This window comes from Amblyomma mixtum, chromosome 9, assembly GCF_055824585.1.
Source record: "Amblyomma mixtum isolate Tamu chromosome 9, ASM5582458v1, whole genome shotgun sequence".
In the NCBI taxonomy this organism is placed as follows: Eukaryota; Metazoa; Arthropoda; class Arachnida; order Ixodida; family Ixodidae; genus Amblyomma; species Amblyomma mixtum.
This window is the reverse complement of record NC_143020.1, coordinates 96,949,360-96,969,683: the sequence shown is the minus strand read 5'-3', so window position 1 is coordinate 96,969,683 and position 20,324 is coordinate 96,949,360. Positions and strand designations below refer to the sequence as shown.

Below are 20,324 nucleotides of genomic sequence, written 5' to 3'. Positions count from 1 at the left end.
TGAACGAGGAAATAAAATGGTGGCGGTAGTCGTCAACCACCAGGGAGAACAAATAACGAGCCTCACGGCCAGGGCATCAAATGTAGCAGAGGCGGAGGAGATAGCGATAGCCCTAGCAATGAGGGAGAGGGATAGAAAGGGGAGACCCCTGAATATCCTAACAGACTCACAAGAAGCGTGTCGAAACTACACAAAAGGAAGGGTAGGCAAAACGACACTCAGGATCCTCAGCGAGGGGACACCCTCGGGGAGGAGAGAGAAACATAACATAATTTGAATACCAGGCCACGCGGGGGTCTGGGGCAACGAAAGGGCGGACGAACTAGCTCGAGGGCTTACTATCCGAGCTGGGGGGTCACAAGCCCCGGAGGAGCTCTGGACTAGCCTAGGGGCTGGGTACTCTGAAACACTAAGTTTATACAGGGGGCTAAGATACAAATACCCCCCACCACACAAAGAGCTAAGCAAGGAAGAAGCCGCAAAATGGCGGAAGCTACAGACAGGCTCCTTCCCCAACTTATATATACTAAGGAAGATGTTCCCGACACAATACCGCGCCACATGCCCTTGGTGCGAAGCGAGGCCAACACTATACCACATAACATGGGAATGCGATAGAAACATATCGTTCCACAAACACGACACACCAAGTGCGGAGCAATGGGAGAGCCGGCTTACCAGCTGCGAGCTAGAGGCCCAAAGGGCACTCATAGCACACGCAAGCGAGGTGGCCAGACTCAGTGGAGCCCTGGACTAGGGGACCACCCAAGGCTAAGGAGGCAACCTCAAGACTTGAAGAGAAGACTTGAAGACGACCTCCACCGCAGTCTAAATCTTAGAAATCAATAAAGTTTCTACTCACTCACTCACTCGACCACCTGGGGATCTTTAAAGTGCACTGACATCGCACAGCACACGGGCGCCTTTTGCGTTACGCCTTCATCGAAATGCGGACGCCTCGGTCGGGTTCGAAGCAAGGTACTCCGGCTCGGTAGGCGAGCGCCTTAACTACTGAGCCACCGCGGCGGGTATATTCCTTTTGCGCATTTCGCCGTAAACCTCATTATGTTTATCATTTTCGGCTCTATTGCCGCCGCATTACCTCTTTTTATAAGATGGTTGTTGGAGGAGCCCTTGCAGCATTAGACCCTCTTTTGAGCTGTCCGCTCTTGCCGTCATTTGGCGCCACCACACTTGGTTTCAGCCGCAGATCTCTTTGTTCTGCCGTTCAAAATTTCTTGCTGGAATCTCATTGGCTGCCTTGCTAAATTTTTCTAATAACGCCTTTTCTGTCTTTATTGTTACATTTTTAATTAGTTAGTTTTTCTTTTTCCTTTTCAGTCTGTAGACTGAAAAATTTATGCAGTCTATAGACTATCCACAGATTATTGCTTATAAAGTCTATTGGCTTTCAGTAGACAATTCTTATAGACAAGCCTAAAGGCAATACAAACCATGTAGACAGTTTATAGCCAGTCTATAGATTTATGGCCATACACTTTTAGTAGACTTTGTCTACATACAGTCTGTAGTCTAGGAATAGACAAAACGATGTGTCTGCAATAGGAAGGCTACAGAGTCTACAAGAAGTCTATAGACAGTCTATAGACCACTTTTATAAGGGTATGCCCAACTTGAACTAGGACCCAACGGTGTTTCAGTCCCGCGTGCGTTATCATGTGCCTTTTTTTTTTCTTGGCCGCGTAAACGTACAGCTAGATAGCTATCTATGCCTCCGGATTGTTGGCCACTCCCACACTGTGAGTGTATGCCATGTGTTATTAGGTGAACGACAACAACGTCCTCGTGCTGTTTTCTAGTGCGTTCGTATCCGCTATGCACCCTGGCCAATGCTCCGCCGTGGGTATGTGCCATTAAGCCTGAGGACATCATCATCATCATCTCGCCGGCTCTGCCTCAATACCGAACACGGGCGCGCGACTCGAGTCTCGTGCCGACCAGTGAAGAAAACATCGCCCTGTGGACGTCCGCAGTTGGCATCTTTTCGCAGGATTTGGCATGGAGCTATTCTGTCCGCATCCCAGATTATATCCCCATATACTATGCGGAATTCTTTGCTCTTGGAATGGCCCTGAACAAAATTCCGTGTCATGTATCTCACGTTATCATCCTGGCTGATTGTTTGTCAGTTCTAGTCTCCCTTGAAACTTCCCAAAAAGATTTTTTGTGCCGCTTCCTGCGATTTTTTGTCCCGTCCACTTTAAAGGAGGTCCGTTTTGTCTGGGTTCCTGGTCATGCAGGCATTCATTCCAACGAGGTGGCTGATTATTTAGCAAGGTCAGCTCGACGGGCCAGTAACGCATCCTGTCCCGAATTTCAGTCTGCTGGCGATCTCCAGGTTTCAGCGGTTTCAACACATATCAGCCAGGTTACGCGATCCCTTACTAAATACTACTGATTATCAGCACTTATAGCGTATAAATGGAACGTCCGTTCGTGTAAAACCAGGCAGTGTGAGGTATCAATGACGCGTTTGCGGTGCAGGATTCCCAGTTTAAATTTATACCTATGCAGATGTGGGTGGTCACAGACAAACCTATGTGACTCATGCGGGGACGTTGAATCTGTGGACCATTTCCTTCTCTGCTGTCCAAAGTTCGCACTTCAGAGAAAGATTTACCTGGAGGTCCCTCTCTCCAGGTTAGGGCTCCCGTTATTTCTGCCAGTGTTGTTATCGTTCGGAGCGAGCGCCAAAGGATTTGCATTGGGTTCAATTTGTGGGAATCTCCATGATTACATAATTGCAACTGGTAGGTTGATTTGCTAACTCCTTTAAAAGTCTCGGAGTTTTTATTATTAATATTATTATTCTCGCCAAAATGTTCTTTCTTATTTCACTTCAAATATTCTTCTGTCGTTTTTCATGAATACATTTTTCAAAATTCACGTTTGGCTCCGATATTTTGTCGTAATCCTATGAAAATTCCCTTATGTATACCACTATACCTTGGCCAATCCCCCCACGTGGGTATGTGCCATTATAAAGAGGTGAAGAAGAAGAAGAAGTCCGCTTTACGAAGGACGCAGGGTTAGGGTTACTGGGCCGTGAGTCTAGCCACGAACCGGAACTTGACCAGGTCAGTATGTCGACCTCGCGAACATTGGCCCGCTTTGTGCAGGGTATACCTTCACGACGCCAGAGCCGCTGTAGCCAAGCTTTGAGCGTATTATTTTTGTGGGTGGGCTTCGCCATCCGACCTTCTCGATCCTGCTCATGCTGAACCCGTATAAAGCACAATGGGATTCATTGGGAAAGTACGTATCCTGTGCACGTCCCCAGTGCATGCGGACCTGGAAGGCCGAATTTTTGGTGTGAGAGCACTTAGGCCGCCGCGGTGGCTCAGTGGTTATTGCGCTCGGCTGCTGACCTGAAGGACGCGGGTTCGATCCCGACCGCAGTGGTCGAATTTTGACGGAGGCGAAATTCTAGATATCCGTGCACTGTGCGATGTCAGTACACGTTAAAGAACCCCAGGTGGTCGAAATTTCTGGAGCCCTTCCCCACGGTGCCTCTCATAGCCTTAGTCGCTTCGGGACTTTAAACCCGCATCAACCATCAACCATTTATCGAGTACTTGTTATGTTTTTATCAGTAGTTTTGCGGCTCTGTGGAATTCTCGACAGCATAATCTTGAGCGGTTGAGTTTCTTTGGAGGAGAAATTCTAGATGTCCGTGCACTGTGTGATGTCACTACACGTTAAAGAACCCCAGGTGCTCGAAATTTCCGGAGCCCTTCCCCACGGTGCCTCTCATAGCCTTAGTCGCTTCGGGACCTTAAACCCGCATCAACCATCAACCATTTATCGAGTACTTGTTATGTTGTTATCAGTAGTTTTGCGGCTCTGTGGAATTCTCGACACCATAATCTTGAGCGGTTGAGTTTCTTTGGAGGAGAAATTCTAGAGGCCCGTGTACTGTGCGATGTCAGTGCACGTTAAAGAACCCCAGGTGGTCGAAATTTCCGGAGCCCTCCATTACGGCGTCTCTCATAGCATTAGTTGCTTTGGGACGTTAAACCCCATAAACCAACCAACCATAATCTTGAGCAAAGGATGCGAGGAAATGGTTTGGTTTGGTTTATGGGCCACCGCGGCGGCGGATGCGAGGAAATTCTGGACCGGTATGCTCGATGTTTCATAATGCATCTCGATAAAAGAAGATTTTAGTGGGTCAAGTCTTCCTGTAGAGACGTATGCAGCATACCGGATGCGAGGAAATTCTGGACCGGTATGCTGCATACGTCTCTACAGGAAGACTTGACCCACTAAAATCTTCTTTTATCGAGATGCATTATGAAACATCGAGCTCAAAAACACGGAATGTTAGTAAAGGACACGATGCGCAAGTTAGTGCGCTTTCTGCGTTAGTCTATCTTTTTGTGCGCTGTGTGTTAGTCCTCTTGTTCGTCGTGTCCTATGTGTTGTTCTATCTTTTTGCGCGCTGTGTTATTACCAACTTGCCCAACGTGTTGTAAGTTACCGATCTTTTCGGGCCATTAATCAGCACTGCCTGTGCCCCCCCCCCCCCCCTTTCCACACAAATTTTATTTAAACTGTTGCTCTCAATAGACTCAGCGGCCGTGTTGTGCTCCTTTTGAGGACGAACGCTCGTCGTTCGAATTACCAGCCGCATTTTGGTAGAGGGGAAATCGAAAACAGTGCGCTGAAGCTTCGTTTGCGGCATATGTCGTCTCAGGAATTTGTCGGCAGTCCAGCATTACGTCGTTGCTCTTTGCGAGTGTGTGACTTCGGAACGTAGGAATTCTGAACGCTTGTTATATTTTTTTACCAAATGCTGTACTCCTTTGCGTTTGTTCACTACGAAGCTACACTACCTCCTCAAGCCTTCTACCTCACAGCATCTTAGACATTTTATTAGTCCATCGAACTCTCTCATCTGTCCTTCTGTCCTGTTCAACTTCCTTGCGCACGTTGTTGGGACTGGGAGTCCGAGCCAGGAAACGGTCGAGGCGACGGTGAGTAAAAGGACGTTTATGTACAGTATGTACAAGGGCTTTTACATGATACAAGGGTCAAGAGCACCACGGGCAGGCACACAGGAGAAGGGCGGCCCCGGCAGCGAGCGTAGCTCCGGCGTGATGGCTCTTCTGCTGCCCGTCTGCTGCTCGGGTTCAGCGCTGCTCCGTTTTTATAGCCGCTGGTAACGGTTACGGCAGCCAGCCGTTCAAATCCTCTAATAACTGGCCACCGTTCAAATTAGACCAATGGTCGAGAGCCGGCGAGCGTCGGAGGAGTTCGCACCGACGGAGATGGTGGTGGTGGAAAACATTTATTTACACATGCACTACTGGAGGTATTGCATGAGCTGACCCAGAGGGGGCCAGCCCTTACAAGTACTAGGTGGAGGCCCCTAGTTCGGGACCCCAGTGGCGTCGGCCGCCGCCCGGGCTCGCGCGACCAAGGCCCGTTGGGCCTGCAGGTCAGAGCAGCCGAGCAGGGTCGCCTCCCAGTCCTCCCGGGTTGGGTTGGGGTTAGGGGGGATAGCAGGGTTGGAGGGGCAGGCCCACACCATGTGGTAAATGTCCGAAGACTTCTCCGCACAGTGCGGACAGCTGCCCGAAAAAGAAGGGTCGAAGTGTTTGAGAGCTGCCGGGCACAGCAAAGTATTGGTATACAGGCGAAGCAAAAGCCGCTCCTCCGCCTTTGAGAGACCTTTACAGAAGGAGGAGAGGAGGAAGGGTCCGTGTCGGCGCCGCGGCGACGGGATGAGTCACGCTGCATGTCGCGACTTGTCCGAGAAAGTCTGGGCCTGCTTTGAGCGCCGGCGGGCGCGCAGCGCTGGTTTAGACAGGCCTGCCAGCGAAATGTGGGCTCCGGCACTACAGCACCACCGCCGCCAGACAATGCGCCACGAAGACGAGCTACTTCCGCGTGGCTCGGATGCGGGGCGCGCTCGTACGCCAGGCTCCTCCAAGTTCTCGTCCGGTGTTCAGCCGCAGGTAGCTCCAGGCTCCTTTCCATGAACAGGTCCGGCTCGTAAGGACAGGATCACTGCTCCGCAGCTTTGTCGCCCAGGTGACTGGATCAGCTTCGCTCAGTCCTTCGGAAGAGCTTGCTTCACAGCATCGGTCGTTGATCGTTCTGCAGGTTGCCAAGAACCGACCGACAGCAGGCAACACCCAACACGAGCAAGTGCCTTCCGTCACCCGTCAAAACGCCAGACTTAAAGGTCATAAAATCTCCGCTAGCAATAGTTCTGTCTCCTTTTCGCTCCCTCTTCAACAAGAGACACATGTGGGATGCCAGAACTCTTAAAATAATAAACTCAAACAAAGTGTCAAACGCAAGCAACACAAGGAATGAAATGATTGTAAATTGGGTCCCTCGAGATCATTTGGGCAGGAAAACAATCGGCTGAGGCCGCGAATGAGGGCATCAATTTTGCCCCGATTTACAAGCGAACTTAACGCGAAGCCACAAAATGTAAATCACGAGGAGGTCGAAGGTAGCTTTGCTCAGAGCGCACGGCTTAGTGCGTCTGCGTTCGCGTTTAACTTGCCTTTCTTGTAACGAACGACAAGATTGTGCTGTTGGAGTATCATACTCCACCTCAGCAACCGGCCGCTCTTAGATGACATATTACTTAACCAAGTTAGTGGGCGGTGGTCGGTTTCGACTACGAACTTGGAACCAGCGACGTAGCAGGCGAGCTTCTGAACTGCCCACACCAGGCAGGCGCATTCTTTTTCAGAAGTGCTGTACGCCTCTTCACGGCAAGTCAACTTACGGCTTAGGTACAAAACTGGCCTTTCATTGCCCTCATCATCCTCTTGGCATAGCACAGCTCCCATGCCCCGATCACTGGCATCACACTGAATTATGAAGCCTTTTGAAAAATCAGGCGCCATTAGTACTGGCTCCTCACTCAAGGCTTGTTTCAGCATTTGAAACGCGTTCTCTTTTTTTTGGTCCCATGTCACCTTCACGGGTTCCGACTTTCGAAGCGCGTCTGTGAGAGGACTGGCAAGCGTCGAGTAGTCTTTTACATAATGCTGGTAATATCCAGCCAAGCCTAAAAAGGCCCTTATCTCGGTCTTAGTGGTTGGCCGGGGGTAGTTTACGACAGCGGCTACTTTGATTTCTGACGGTCTACGCCGGCCGCGCCCCACCACATGCCCTAGGTAAGTCACTTCGGCGCAACCTAGCTGGAATTTAGCAGGTTTGACTGTGAGGCCGGCATCCTTCAGCCTGCTCAGCACGACCCGTAAGTGATCTACATGTTCTTCCCATGTGTTAGAAAAGATGGCGACATCGTCCAGGTACGGGAGCGCGTACTCGGACAGACGATGGAGCACGTGGTCCATTAGATTCGAGACGCAATATGGCGCGTTTTTGAGTCCGAAACTCAACATGACTGGGCGGAACGTTCCGAATGGGGAAACGAACGCGGCGTAGCGGCTGGCGCGCTCTGTAAGGGGGACTTGCCAATAGCCTCGCACGAGGTCTAGCGTGGATACGTAATTCGACCTTGACACTGTCTCCACCCTTTCCTCAAGGTTTGGTATTGGATAGGTCTGATCCCGGGTTATCGCGTTTAGTCGCCGGTAATCAATACACGGTCTGGGATCTTTTCCCGGTACTTGCACTAGTATCAAGGGCGATGTGTAATCGCTCTCACCCGGTACTATGACTCCCAGGTCGCACATTCGCTTGATCTCACCTGCCATGATTTCTTTCGGGAGAACAGCGATACGGCTTACTACGGATCGGTTCTTCACACGTTAGCTCGATATCGTGCTCAATTAGCGTCGTCTTTCCGGGACGATCCGAAAACACTTTTTCGAACTCAGAAACAATCGTTCTCAAGTCTTCCTTCTGGGCTTGGCTTAGACGTGGTTCTAAGTTAACCTGTTCTAACAATGCAGCCGAACCGCATTCCTTCATGTCCGCAGAGGTCAGGATTTCTGCACCTTCCTCGTCCGAACCATTCAAAATCACATTCACGACAGCGTGACGCTGAATGTACGGTTTCATCAGGTTACTATGATAGATTTTGTTGGGCCTTCTACCTAGTTTAACTTCGTAGTTGGTATCAGAAAGTTTCGATACCACGTTCGCTGGTCCCTCCCACTGGACCTCAAGCTTATTTTTCTTAGACGGTCGCAGTATCATTACTTGGCTGCCCACTTCGAAAGTACGCTTCATTGCTGACTTGTCGTAGTACTCTTTTGACAATTGTTGCGCTGTCTTCATGTGGCTCTCGACAAGATCTTTCGTTTTTCCGATCCTTTGAAGCAGGTTAAGGACGTACGTGACCACGTTTGGGTCTTCCTCCTCGCCTTCCCACGACTCTCGCAACATTCGCAGCGGTGTTCTTAAGCTTCGGCCGTACACAAGCTCCGCAGGGCTGAAGCCTGTGCTCTCGTGGGGAGCGGATCGTAAAGCGAACATAGCTGCAGGCACGCAGGCTTCCCAATCGCGTTTGCGCTCAAAGCAAAGAACTCGCAATATTCTTTTGAGCACCGAGTGCATACGCTCTACTGGGTTCGACTGCGGGTGATGGATCGAGCTGTGTACGACCTTGATACCGCACCTTTCGAAAAAGGTAGAGGTTAGGCAGCTGGTAAAGACACTGCCATTGTCACACTGAATTTCCGAGGGAAATCCGACACGAGCGAAAATTGAGAGAAGGGCGTCTACGACCTGAGGAGAATTGAGCTCCTTGAGAGGTATCGCTTCAGGAAACTTTGTCGCGACACACAGAGCAGTCAGAATATACCGACAACCGTTCTTGGACTCGGGCAGTGGCCCTACAATGTCAATTACCAACCGGCGGAAGGGTTCGGTTATGATTGGCACCAGTTTCATGGGCGCCTTCCACTTGTCGGTAGACTTGCCTACTCTCTGGCAAGTGTCGCAAGAGCGCACAAAGCCTTCAATGTCCATCCAGCAATGAGGCCAGTAATACTCTTGGGCGAGCCTAGCTTTGGTCTTTTTCACGCCGAGGTGCCCTGCCCACGCGTTTTCGTGCGCCAGGTTCAATAGCTGACGGCGATACTTTTGTGGGATCAAAAGCTGTTCGTACTTGCGACCACGGGCGTCAGCGTAATTTCGGTACCACAAGCCGGATTTCTGATGAAATGAAACATTCTTTTTCTTTGTTCCTCCTTTAGTTTTATCCAGCAAAGCTATTATAGAGCTATCTTCCTGCTGTTCCCGAACGAGCGTCGCTCTGTCAACCTGAGTTAGCTCGTGCCAAGTGTCGGAAACTGGGCTCAATGTGGAATTCGCCTCGCTCAGTAGCGTCGCCGTTACCTTCTCGTTGCCACTATCGTTTAAACTGTTTTCAGTTTCGTTAGCAGCGAGTTCTCCGCTTCCCGGAGAGTCCTCGATCTGAGGTTCCACCGACACCGTATCTAGGCTACAATGCTCATCTGCTTCCCTAAGCGGTGTTTCCCTCTCCGGTGCAAGGTCAAGTTTCTGCGAAAGCTTCCGCGCTTGAGATCGCGTAAGGGCCATGCATGCCACGCCGGCAAAGAACGATTTGCCTTTATCCCTCAGAAGCTGCTCTGAGCTGTTCGAAAAGAGGTAAGGAAAATGCTCAGGGAGGGCGGCAGACACGGCCGCCTCGGTGTTAAGCTGACCAAAAGGACCCTCAATGATCACTGTAGCGATCGGTAAGCAAGCACATTGCTCCTCGGCTACTTGCCTTATCCACGCGCATTCTCCTGTAAAATCATTCGGAGAAACTAAGGACGGGTGGACAACGTCCGTAGTTGCCGCCGAGTCACGAAGGGCTTTGCATCTCTTACCGTTCACACTTATCTCCTGCATATATGGTTCCAACAACCGCATATTCTTGTCTGTCTCCCGAATCGTTGCGAAAGCAACCTTTTGTCTACAGTTTGCCGCGATATGCCCTTCCTTTTTGCAGTGGTAGCATGTCAAAGGCCTCCGTGACTCAAACGCACGTGCGGCATCAGCGCGCTGCTTAGGAGCATCGTCAGATTTCCTTAACTCCTTTTGTTCTTCGCCTACAGCCTCCTTTAAAGCGGACGCATCTTTTCGAAAATCGCGACGCGCGAACGGTTTCCTTCCATCAGGCTTCCTTAGAGAAGCATCCTTTGTTTCCGCCTTTTCGATGCGTAATGCCCTGCTGTGCAAGTTTCGGCGAGTGTAGTATTCCTCAGCCAGCTCTGCTGCCTTGTTGAGCTTAACCTCAGTAAGCCTATCCTGCAGCCAGAGCCTTACATCGTCCTGGATGCAGCGGTAGAATTGCTCCAGCGCAATGCACTCTACCACCTTATCACGATCGTCATAAACTTCCTCGCCCTTGAGCCATTCAACTAGGTCGGCTTTCAGCTTAAACGCGAAGTCGATGTGCGACTCACTGCCTTTTTTTGCGTACCGGAACCTTTGCCGGAATGCCTCAGGTGACAGCTTATATTTCCTCAACAGGGCCTCTTTGACCTCATCGTAACTCTCGAACGCCTCCTTCGACAAACACGTTATCACGTCAGATGCTTCCCCGGGAAGCAGAGCTAGCAAATTCTGTGCCCACAGTTCTCGCTCAATGACATTCCTCTCACAGACATGCTCAAATTTCACGAGATACTTTGCCATGTCCTCGCCTATTACGAACGGCGGCAGTTGGTCTCGGATTCTTTGGCCGTTAGCCTGCACTGTCATTGAAGCTACACTAGGCGCCGGCGAGCTTCGCAGCAACTACAACTCTTTTAATTTTCTAATCTCTCGGCGTTCCTGTCGCTCTGCCTCTTGGAGGCGTTCTTGTCGCTCTCGCTCTTCCCGCTCAAGGCGTTCCTGACGCTCTCGCTCTGCGTCTTCGCGCTCACGCTGCTTCTGTTTTTCTGCCTCTTCGAGCTCACAGCGTCTTTTGGCCTCCTCGCGCTCACGTTCTGCCCGTTCGCGCTCAAGCTGCTTCTGTTTTTCAGCCTCTTCGTGCTCACGGCGCCTTTTGGCCTCCTCGCGCTCACGGCGTTCTGTGATCTCTTCCCAGGCCTCATTGGCTTCCTCAGCCGTTACATTCTCCTTCCGCATGATCTCAAGAATCGCATGCTTTCGTTTTGCGGGGCCCAAATCAATGCCCAACTCTTCACAAATTTCGATGAGTTCCTTCACTTTGAAGTTCTCCATCGCTCACAATAGCCTCTTGTAGTTTGCCCTTTTCTTAGAATTCCCTTGCCGTTCACTACTATAGCGCTACTAGTATGACACGCGCAAGTAATTCTTTCCAAAACGCCTCGTTTACTCCCTCTGCACCAGCTTTCGTTTCAAAGCGCTCCGACTTGGCTCGAAACAACAAAGCTCTCTCCAGTGCAACACACAGCCCTACTCTAAACTACAATCACGTGTGCTAGAGCAGTCTGGCGAATTGAGGGGAAAACATCAGGCACTCACCGCACCGAGGTAGCTGACGCCGGTCGATCCCGCAGCTGCCATCCACTGTTGGGACTGGGAGTCCGAGCCAGGAAACGGTCGAGGCGACGGTGAGTAAAAGGACGTTTATGTACAGTATGTACAAGGGCTTTTACATGATACAAGGGTCAAGAGCACCACGGGCAGGCACACAGAAGAAGGGCGGCCCCGGCGGCGAGCGTAGCTCCGGCGTGATGGCTCTTCTGCTGCCCGTCTGCTGCTCGGGTTCAGCGCGGCTCCGTTTTTATAGCCGCTGGTAACGGTTACGGCAGCCTGCCGTTCAAATCCTCCAATCACTGGCCACCGTTCAAATTAGACCAATGGTCGAGAGCCGGCGAGCGTCGGAGGAGTTCGCACCGACGTAGAGGAGGAGAGGAGGAAGGGTCCGTGTCGGCGCCGCGGCGGCGGGATGAGTCACGCTGCATGTCGCGACTTGTCCGAGAAAGTCTGGGCCTGCTTTGAGCGCCGGCGGGCGCGCAGCGCTGGTTTAGACAGGCCCGCCAGCGAAATGTGGGCTCCGGCACTACAACGTCGAGTCGTCGTTCTGCTATGTTCTGTACCGTGAAACCCCAGTGGGTCCGGATTCTCCTGATAATGGAAAGTGATCTGAACTTCTGAAGCCAAATTTACGAATGTCGTATAGAGAAATTCGAATAACATCATCAGTTCCCGCTTTTCTTCATGGCTACTGTGGTGGGGCGAAGGCCCCGAAGGAACGGAGACGAGGTTCATTGCTCGAGTGGAAGACAAAAGACTCTTTCTTTGACGAGGACGCCGATAATTGTCATTTTTGGCCACATAACAGTCAAAATCATCATCATCAGCCTGTCTACGCCCACTGCAGGACAAAGGCCTTCCTCATGCCTCTCCAATTAACGCTGTCTTGTGACAGCTGCGGCCACCCTATCCTAGCAAACTTATTAATCTCACCCGCCCACCTAACTTTCTGCCGACCCCTGCTACGCTTCTGTACGCCTGGAGTCCACTCCGCTACCCTTAAAGACCAGCGGTTAGTCTTGCCTTCGCATTACATGCCCTGCTCAAGCCCATTTCTTCCTCTTGATTTCGACTACGATGTCCTTAACTCGTGTTAAGGACACATCTACACTGATCTACAGAGAGAAGTCACAAAAGAATACACTAAACTGAAACCAAAACCACATATAAAACAACTACCATGTCTCGGCTTTCCCTACCCATTGCCAGTAATGGGCTAGGCTTCGCACGGTTGCCGCTAAAATAGTGCGTATCGCTCTTAACAATTGAACGTGGGCATGATTTGCCTTCTGCGCAGCCCAACGTGCCTCGCCTTTCGGCCCACCCTCTGACAGAGTGGGTCGTGGATGGAACTGTTCCGGGGCAAAGTGCTGTTGACGAAGGACGGCACCGGCATCTCGGCCGACGCGGCCCTGCGCAACAAGCGGATCGTCTGCCTCTACTTCTCGGCCCAGTGGTGTCCGCCGTGCTGCTCCTTCACGCCCCTGCTGGCCCAGGCATACCGGGAAGCCAAGCAACTCGGACTCCCTGTCGAGGTACGTGTATGCGCGCCCGAAAGCTTAACTGCGCCGCACGTCTTGGGCTCAGGTTGGTAACTTGGTGACAATCAGAGAAAACGACGCAACTAAAGACGAAGATTAGTAAGGTGTGGGTTTGGGCTAGTTTGTAATCCAATCCGTGGCACAAAATGCGCATAAAACGCAAGGACGAGTATAGCGTTATTGGTAAATCACCAGGCCATATGACAAGCGCCGTTATGGTGGCGGCAGAAGTGGTACTCCAGGGGAACAAGTACTTGAACGCTTCCTCAGAGTCCCGGTCCAATTCGTCTCAAGCGGTCACGATGCATTTGGGTTAGGCCTACATTGCATGTGAACATATAGGCTGCCCTTTTGTGCCTGGACTTGCCGTTCCTCCCCAGTGAATTGTTGTATTAGCAGCGCCACCTGAAGGGTTAGTTTTTGTACCCCTCGTTCAATCTGCAACGAAAGGCAGCTAGGATTGGAGCACCACATACCGCCAAGTTCCTTTCGGCCTGGTAGGCATTCGATGCAAAATCGGCACGGCTTCCATTCAGCGGGTAGCTATACTGGTGCGGGCAAGGACCCGTGAAGATTGAAGGCCAAGTGAATGATCGCTATTGAAACTAGTTAGCTAGTAGCTTGCGCTGATACCCGCCATGTTGCTGGAGCAAAGAGCAATGCACAAGATTGCGCTTATTATCGAGCCGTGCACCACCGTGGTTAGCAATAGTTCAGTGGTTAGCAAGGCGTTAAGAGCAACACCGGTGTAAAAGACACGTGGCTGCTCGGTGGGAATTGGCGCGGTTTCGACGCGGCAGGCAGCCAACGGTAGACTGTTCTCACCAACGCAGGTCGTGTTCCTCTCGCAGAACCGAACTGCGGAGGAAATGCGGGACGACCTGAAGAACCACCACGCAGAATGGCTTTCGCTTCCCTTCGGCGATAATCTGCAGTTGTGAGTGACGCGCTGCTCAATGTTTTTTAATGTAAAATACATCGTTGGTCATGAAACTCGCCCATTGACTGGAGGAAAGTGACGTCACCAGACCGGAAGTTCCGTCACTTCCGGTAAAGGCATAAACCGTTTCTAATGCTATCGTATTACCAACATAACATGTTAGGTTTTTTTCGCACTCATTATTTGTGACTCCGAATATGCACGGGCTAATTAATTAGTGACTGAAGAATGACCATTTTGGCTTACGGACCCGTCGCGGTGACTCAGTGACTAGAGCTCTCGACTACCGATCCATAGGACCCGTTCGACCCCGGCACCGTCGTCTGCGTTTCGATGGCGGCGAAACGCAAGAGGCGCCCGTGTGCCGTGCGATGCCAGTGCACGTTCAAGATCCCCAGGCGGTCGAAATTATAAGTTTCGTTATCAGGAAATGAGTGGTGCAGTGACTGTCTCACATATCTCGGTGGACACCTCAACCGTGCCGTGAGGGAAAGAAGGAAGATGGGAGTGAAAGAAGATGTGTCGCAGTTAGAATGCTCCGGAATAATCTTGAAAACAGGGACCCCCCCCCCCCCCTTAGTTTTTGTGAGGGCCGGCCCTTAAGAGTCGGACCAGTCATAGCTCTCTGTACCAATAAGATCCTTTTATCATCATCATCGGGGACCCAAAACGATTGTTTTTTGCCTGTCTGTGTCTGTTCCTTCTGGCCGGCAGGCCAGGAGTTTGTTTTCTATGAGGCTACCCTTATTGTTTTGGATGGCTCGACTGGCTGCTTGTGAGTCTGATACTACCCAGTAACTGTTTCGTCTTCTGTTGACTTCCGAGATTGCTAAGGCTATCGCCACCTTTTCCGCCGTCCGGATGCAATTTGGTTGGTATAGTTACTCCGTATATCTACTGCGGCCGCCTCTCTGCCCTTTTACCTCAATGCATCCACGTACCCGCCGCGGTGGCACAGGGGTTACGGCGCTCGGCTGTTGATCCGAAAGACGCGGGCTCGATCCCGGCCGCGGCGGCTGAATTTCGATGAAGGCGAAATTCCAGATGCCCGTGTACTGCGCGATGTCAGTGCACGTTAAAGAACCCCAGGTGGTCGAAATTTCCAGAGCCCTTTACTACGGCGTCCCTCATAGCCTGAGTCGCTTTGGGACGTTAAACCCCCATAAACCAAACCAAACCAAACCAAACCAAACCAAAGCATCCACGTACATCACAAACTGGGCCTTTTTTAGATGTTCGTCCAAGATTTTAGCTCTGTGGCATTACTTCAGCCCTCGTGGTTGGCCGGGTCGATACTCCTGAGCAGCGGTCTAACCACGAAGGTGTCTGATTACTGGAGCGATGTTTGTGGTTTGATCGCTATGGTCTTCTATAGGTTGAGAAGTCTGAGTTTAGTGAGGAGAGTGCGGCCCGTCCTGATCCGTTTAAGTCTCCTGATCTGGGAGTCGAGCAGATAGATTTTTTACGTTCTTCGAAAGCCCAGTAGAATCCCAGACCGTCCAAGTACTTCCTCTCTGAGACGCATGGGATTAATCTTAACACGATGTTATGAAGCACTTGTGGTAATCTTAACGCCAGTCTAGAGGCCTTTCTAATTAGCGCGTTTATTTTTCCCTTCCGTCATGATTGATATCTGTTACGGGTGGTGGTGGTGTGACACTTTTATTAGAAAATCCTTTCTATTGGGCGTTCAATAGGTCCTGAGCCAAGGCGACGAGGACACGTTGCTGCTTCAGATCTAGGGAGGCGAGCCAGATGAGCCACGGTTGGGGGGGGGAGGGGGGGGGGGGGGAGGATGGGCGGGGGACTGGAAGGCTGCGTGGCACTGAGTAAGGCAGTGCTCTATGGCCGCATATGTGTGTGGACAGTTTGGGAACTGAGTTGTGGAAGTGCGCCGGTATAGATGAAGTTTGGCTGGTGTACGTAGAAGATTAAACTGTATTCGGCGAAGAATGCTAGCCACACGGATCGATAAGGATTGGTGTGGTGGCGGTAAATCAGCTAAGTCCAATTTTCGCTGCGTGTAGTATTCGTTGACAGTGTGTTTGTTAGCCCTGACCGCCTGCTCCGTCGGTGGACTCGTCCATGGGATCCCCGGCGCCCGGTGTATAGTATCGCAGGCAAGCTGGTGAGCCAGCTCATTGTTACGGGAGAGGGTAGTTGAGGTGCGGTATGATGGACGCTGTCATTATCCGAATAGCCTCTTTCCTTATCATTATCCGCCTTATTAACGCGGCCGCCACGGTCGGGTTCGAACTCAGTAGGCGAGCGATAGGAAGGAGTTTGTGCATAAAGGTACAAATGTAGCCAGGATATGTGCATCTTATACACGTGTATAAAAACTGTCTCGGGACAGAGTAATGGACGCGAAGTTACTTTGTTCGCAGGACGCTGAAGACTCGCTACAAGGTGGCGGGCATACCAACGCTGGTGGTTCTGAAGGCGGACGGGGCGCTCATCTGCGCCAACGGAAGGCCCGACGTCCAGACCAAAGGCAGCCAGGCCTTCAAGGACTGGCTGACTTGCATATGAACAAACTCGTCAAACAAATGCAACAATTAGCGCGCTTACTTGGGACCAACGCGTTCAACGTGCCCGCGAACATTGCGTAAGGTGTAATGAAATGCGTTGCGTCACCTGTATATCAACAGAGCAGATGTACATGCAATGACGCAACTGGGTGACGCGTTATGTACACCTTGTATTTGGCAAGTATAGTAAACAGCATAAAAACAGCACTTTTTCATGTACGTCATCCGGGTTTTAACGTACAAAACTCGCGAAGCCTGCATAGTGGTAGAACTTTTCCTAGGTTTCTGCGAAAGCTTACAGTCGCAATCTTTGTACCCAGTACTATCGAATGTGCTTGTGTACGCATTTTTCATATCCATTTGCACAGCTCGACACTGGCTTTTGTATACCTATAATATATTGCCACGCGCCTAACGCGCCGCGCGGCCTCCGCGCTGAGTCGAAAACGACGACGAAGCGGCGGTGGGCTCTCGAGGCGCGCTTGTTCTGTTCGGTGTCCTGGAACCTGGCGCTGTAATTAAAAGAAGGCTCCCAGTCTTGGCTTCTTCCCGACGCCTATCTCCACGGCCCCTCTGGTCGTGACACTGGTGGAGGCGCGGCCGATGCTCCCTACTCCTGAGGACGACTCGACACGCCGGCCTCTTGTGACCACCCCTGTCCATCGTGCCAGCCGGAGGATCCGAGGCTTGTCCCCCGAGGCCCTCCCTTTTGTCGGTGAGCCCTCGACTACCCCTCCACTCATGGCGACGCCAATACCCGCCCTGCCTCCGACTGTCCCTGCAGCCAGCCCCACCTATCTCACTCTTCAGACCCCACGAACGCCTAAGCCCTTTCGCGGTGACCTGTTTGAAGATGCCGAAGATTGGTTGGCGCACTACGAACGGGTTGCGACCTTCAACTGCTGGGACGCCGCTACAAAGCTGCGTAACGTGTACTTTAGCCTTGAGGACTCTGCGCGCACATGGTTCGAAAACCGTGAGGCTACTTTCTCGACGTGGCAGGACTTTCGACGTCAGCTCCTGAGTACGTACGCCAACAGCGACCGCCGGGAGAGCGCGGAGCGCACCCTGTCCTCTAGAATTCAGCTCCCCAATGAGGGTGTTGCCATGTACGTCGAGGATGTGACGCGTCTTTGTCATCGCGCTGATCCGGCAATGCCTGAAGAAAAAAAGCTGAGGCACCTCATGCGCGGCGTGAAAGACCAGCTCTTTTCCGGCCTCGTGCGGAACCCGCCCAACACCGTCGCGGAGTTTCTGGCCGAGGCCGTCCACATGGAGAAATTACTGCAGCAGAGATCCCAACAGCACGCCCGGCAACTGCGTCCGTCGTCGACACTGTCAACGTTGGACCGATTCGACCATGATCCCAGGACGAATCCGGACTCCCTTCGTGAACTCATCCGTTCAGTGGTCCGCGAGGAGCTGCAGCACCTTCAAAGAACCTTTGCCCCTCGCGTCGATTCCGTCGCCAGCGTCATCCGCGAGGAAGTCCGGCAGGCACTCAGAGCACCAGACGCTGCAGTTGTGCCGGCGCCGCCACCGACTCCATACGATCCCGCGCCGTACCCGACTCCGGTCCAGCCAGTCACGTACGCGGACGTCGTGCGCCGCGCGGCCCCATCTCCTGGGCCTTTACCTTACACCGCACCATTGGTCGCGGTGCACTCTGCTCAGCCTACTCCTTACTGGGCGGATCGGCGCTAGGCACCACGGAAGACTTACCTCTTGCGCACCCCGGATCAACGACCGCTCTTCTATCACTGTGGTGAGGCCGGCCATCTCTACCGGCGGTGCCCCTATCGCGAAATTGGACTACGCGGATTTTCTATCGACAGCCCCCGTCCACGGCCTGGAGAGCACCCTCAAGACATCGCCGAGTATGTCACCCGCCAGCGCAGTTCGCCGTCTCCTCCGCGCCGCGAGTCGCGATCGCCTTCTCCACGCCGGTCTTCCCCCTCTGGGCGCCGTTTCGCCTCAGGACAACGCGGTTCCTCGAGCCCTCGTCGGGAAAACTAGCTCCGGCGGCCTTTGGAGGCGAGGCCGCCGAACGCCGATCCGCCGCAAAGCTTCCGCCGCCGCAGCAACCGAACAGCCCCGACGTCGGATGCCGCAACGCTGCGCAGTTTTCCCCGACGCGCCTTTCGACTCGCCGCGATGCCCTAACCCCAATCGCCGACCCGCTTCCGCCGCCGCACCGACCCAATCGCCCCGACGCCGAACGCCGCATCGCCGAAGAGTTTCCCTCTACCCGCCGCTTGAATCGCCCCGACGACGCAACCCCAGTCGCCGGCCAGTTTCCGCCGCCGCACCGACTGAGTCATCCACAACAGCCATCGATGGGCCGCGCTGAACGAAGGGTCTCTTTGGATATCCCTGTTCTCGTCGACACAAAGGAGGTTAGCGCGTTGGTCGATACGGGCGCAGATTACTCTATCCTTAGCGGACGGATTGCGACGGCCCTGAAAAAAGTGACGACACCGTGGGACGGCCCCGACATACGTACGGCCGGCGGACATCTTGTCGCACCACTCGGTATGTGTGCGGCCCGGGTTACGGTCCAAGGCTGCACATTCGTTGCCACTTTTCTCGTTCTGCGCGAATGTTCTCGCGATGTCATCCTTGGCATCGACTTTCTTCGCGAGCACGGTGCTATCATAGACCTCCCGAATCGCTTGGTGACATTTTCGACCGCAATGGCCACAGAAGAACCTGCGCACCAGGGTTCTCGATCCGCCCTGCGAGTTGCCGACGATACCGTTACGGTGCCACCACGTGCCAGCATTCTCGCAAGAGTTACCTGTGACGAGCCACATAGGGGACTGCGGGTTGTCGAGCCTAATGTCTCCCTCGTACTCACTAAGGGAGTTGCGGTGGCACGAGGCCTTGGATCCCTTCATGACGGTTGTACAGAGGTCCTTGTCACCAACTTCTGCAATGAGCATCGACATCTTTTTCGTGGCACAGCCATCGCTTACGTCGACTATGTTCAGGAAGTGGCCGAATGCTTTGCTTGCGAGGAGGGCACACCTGGAGCTGACACCGAAGCGGTCACCAACGTAGACATCAATCCAGGCCTTCCACCCGCAGAAAAGAGGCAACTCCAGGACCTCATGCGGGAGTTTGGTGCGTGTTTCACGTCGTCGTCTAAAGTGCGACAAACGTCGATAGTTAAACACCGCATTATCACGCATGAAGGAGCACGACCCATCAATCAGCAGCCCTATCGCGTGTCCCCTCGTGAGCGAGATGCTATCCAAACACAGGTAGAAGAGATGCTCACAGACGGCGTCATCCAACCGTCAAGCAGTCCGTGGTCGTCTCCTGTCGTGCTCGTGAAAAAGAAGGACGGGACACTACGATTCTGTGTCGACTACAGGAAGCTGAACAGTGTGACCAAGAAAGACGTGTATCCGCTCCCGCGTATCGACGACTCTCTCGACCGACTTCGTCAAGCCAAGTACTTCTCTTCGGTCGACCTCAGAAGTGGTTATTGGCAGATAGAAGTTGATGAGAGGGACCTTGAGAAAACCGCCTTCATCACACCGGACGGGCTGTATGAATTTCGCGTCCTCCCATTCGGGCTCTGCTGTGCTCCTGCCACGTTCCAAAGAATGATGGACACCGTGCTAACAGGTTTGAAGTGGCAGACCTGCCTCGTTTATCTTGATGATGTCATAATTTTTTCCGCAACGTTCACGGAACATCTGCACCGTCTCAGGACTGTCCTCGAAGCCGTTCGATCCGCCAACCTCTCCCTCAAACCAGAAAAATGCCACTTTGGGTTCACCGAGTTGAAGTTCCTCGGGCACGTCATTAGTGCTGACGGAATCCGAGCTGACCCAGAGAAGCTTGCTGCCGTTGCTGCCTTTCCGGTCCCCGTCCACAAAAAAGCAGTCC

The 20,324-nt window shown here is 52.5% G+C and overlaps 2 protein-coding genes and 1 pseudogene across 3 annotated transcripts in view; 1 reads left to right on the top strand and 2 right to left on the bottom strand.

Annotated features, from left to right (window-relative positions):
- LOC149330236 (nucleoredoxin-like protein 2) overlaps positions 1-16,428 on the top strand; it is a 33,511-nt gene extending 17,083 nt beyond the window's left edge. Inside the window, exons 2-4 of one of the 2 annotated variants that reach the window (XM_089559785.1) lie at positions 12,713-12,950; positions 13,808-13,893; positions 16,284-16,428. In XM_089559785.1, coding sequence (XP_089415911.1) covers positions 12,762-12,950; positions 13,808-13,893; positions 16,284-16,428 — 420 coding nt within the window. In that variant the 5' untranslated portion in view covers positions 12,713-12,761. Of the gene's footprint in view, positions 1-12,712; positions 12,951-13,789; positions 13,894-16,283 lie in introns of both variants that reach the window. The other variant, XM_089559783.1, reaches the window with a different exon arrangement.
- On the bottom strand, positions 7,699-8,433 carry LOC149330238 (uncharacterized). Its single transcript, XM_089559394.1, has one exon. It carries the CDS (start codon positions 8,431-8,433, stop codon positions 7,699-7,701), a length of 735 nt encoding a protein of 244 aa, XP_089415520.1.
- On the bottom strand, positions 9,339-11,379 carry LOC149330237 (uncharacterized; annotated as a pseudogene).
- Positions 16,429-20,324: the final 3,896 nt, after the last annotated feature.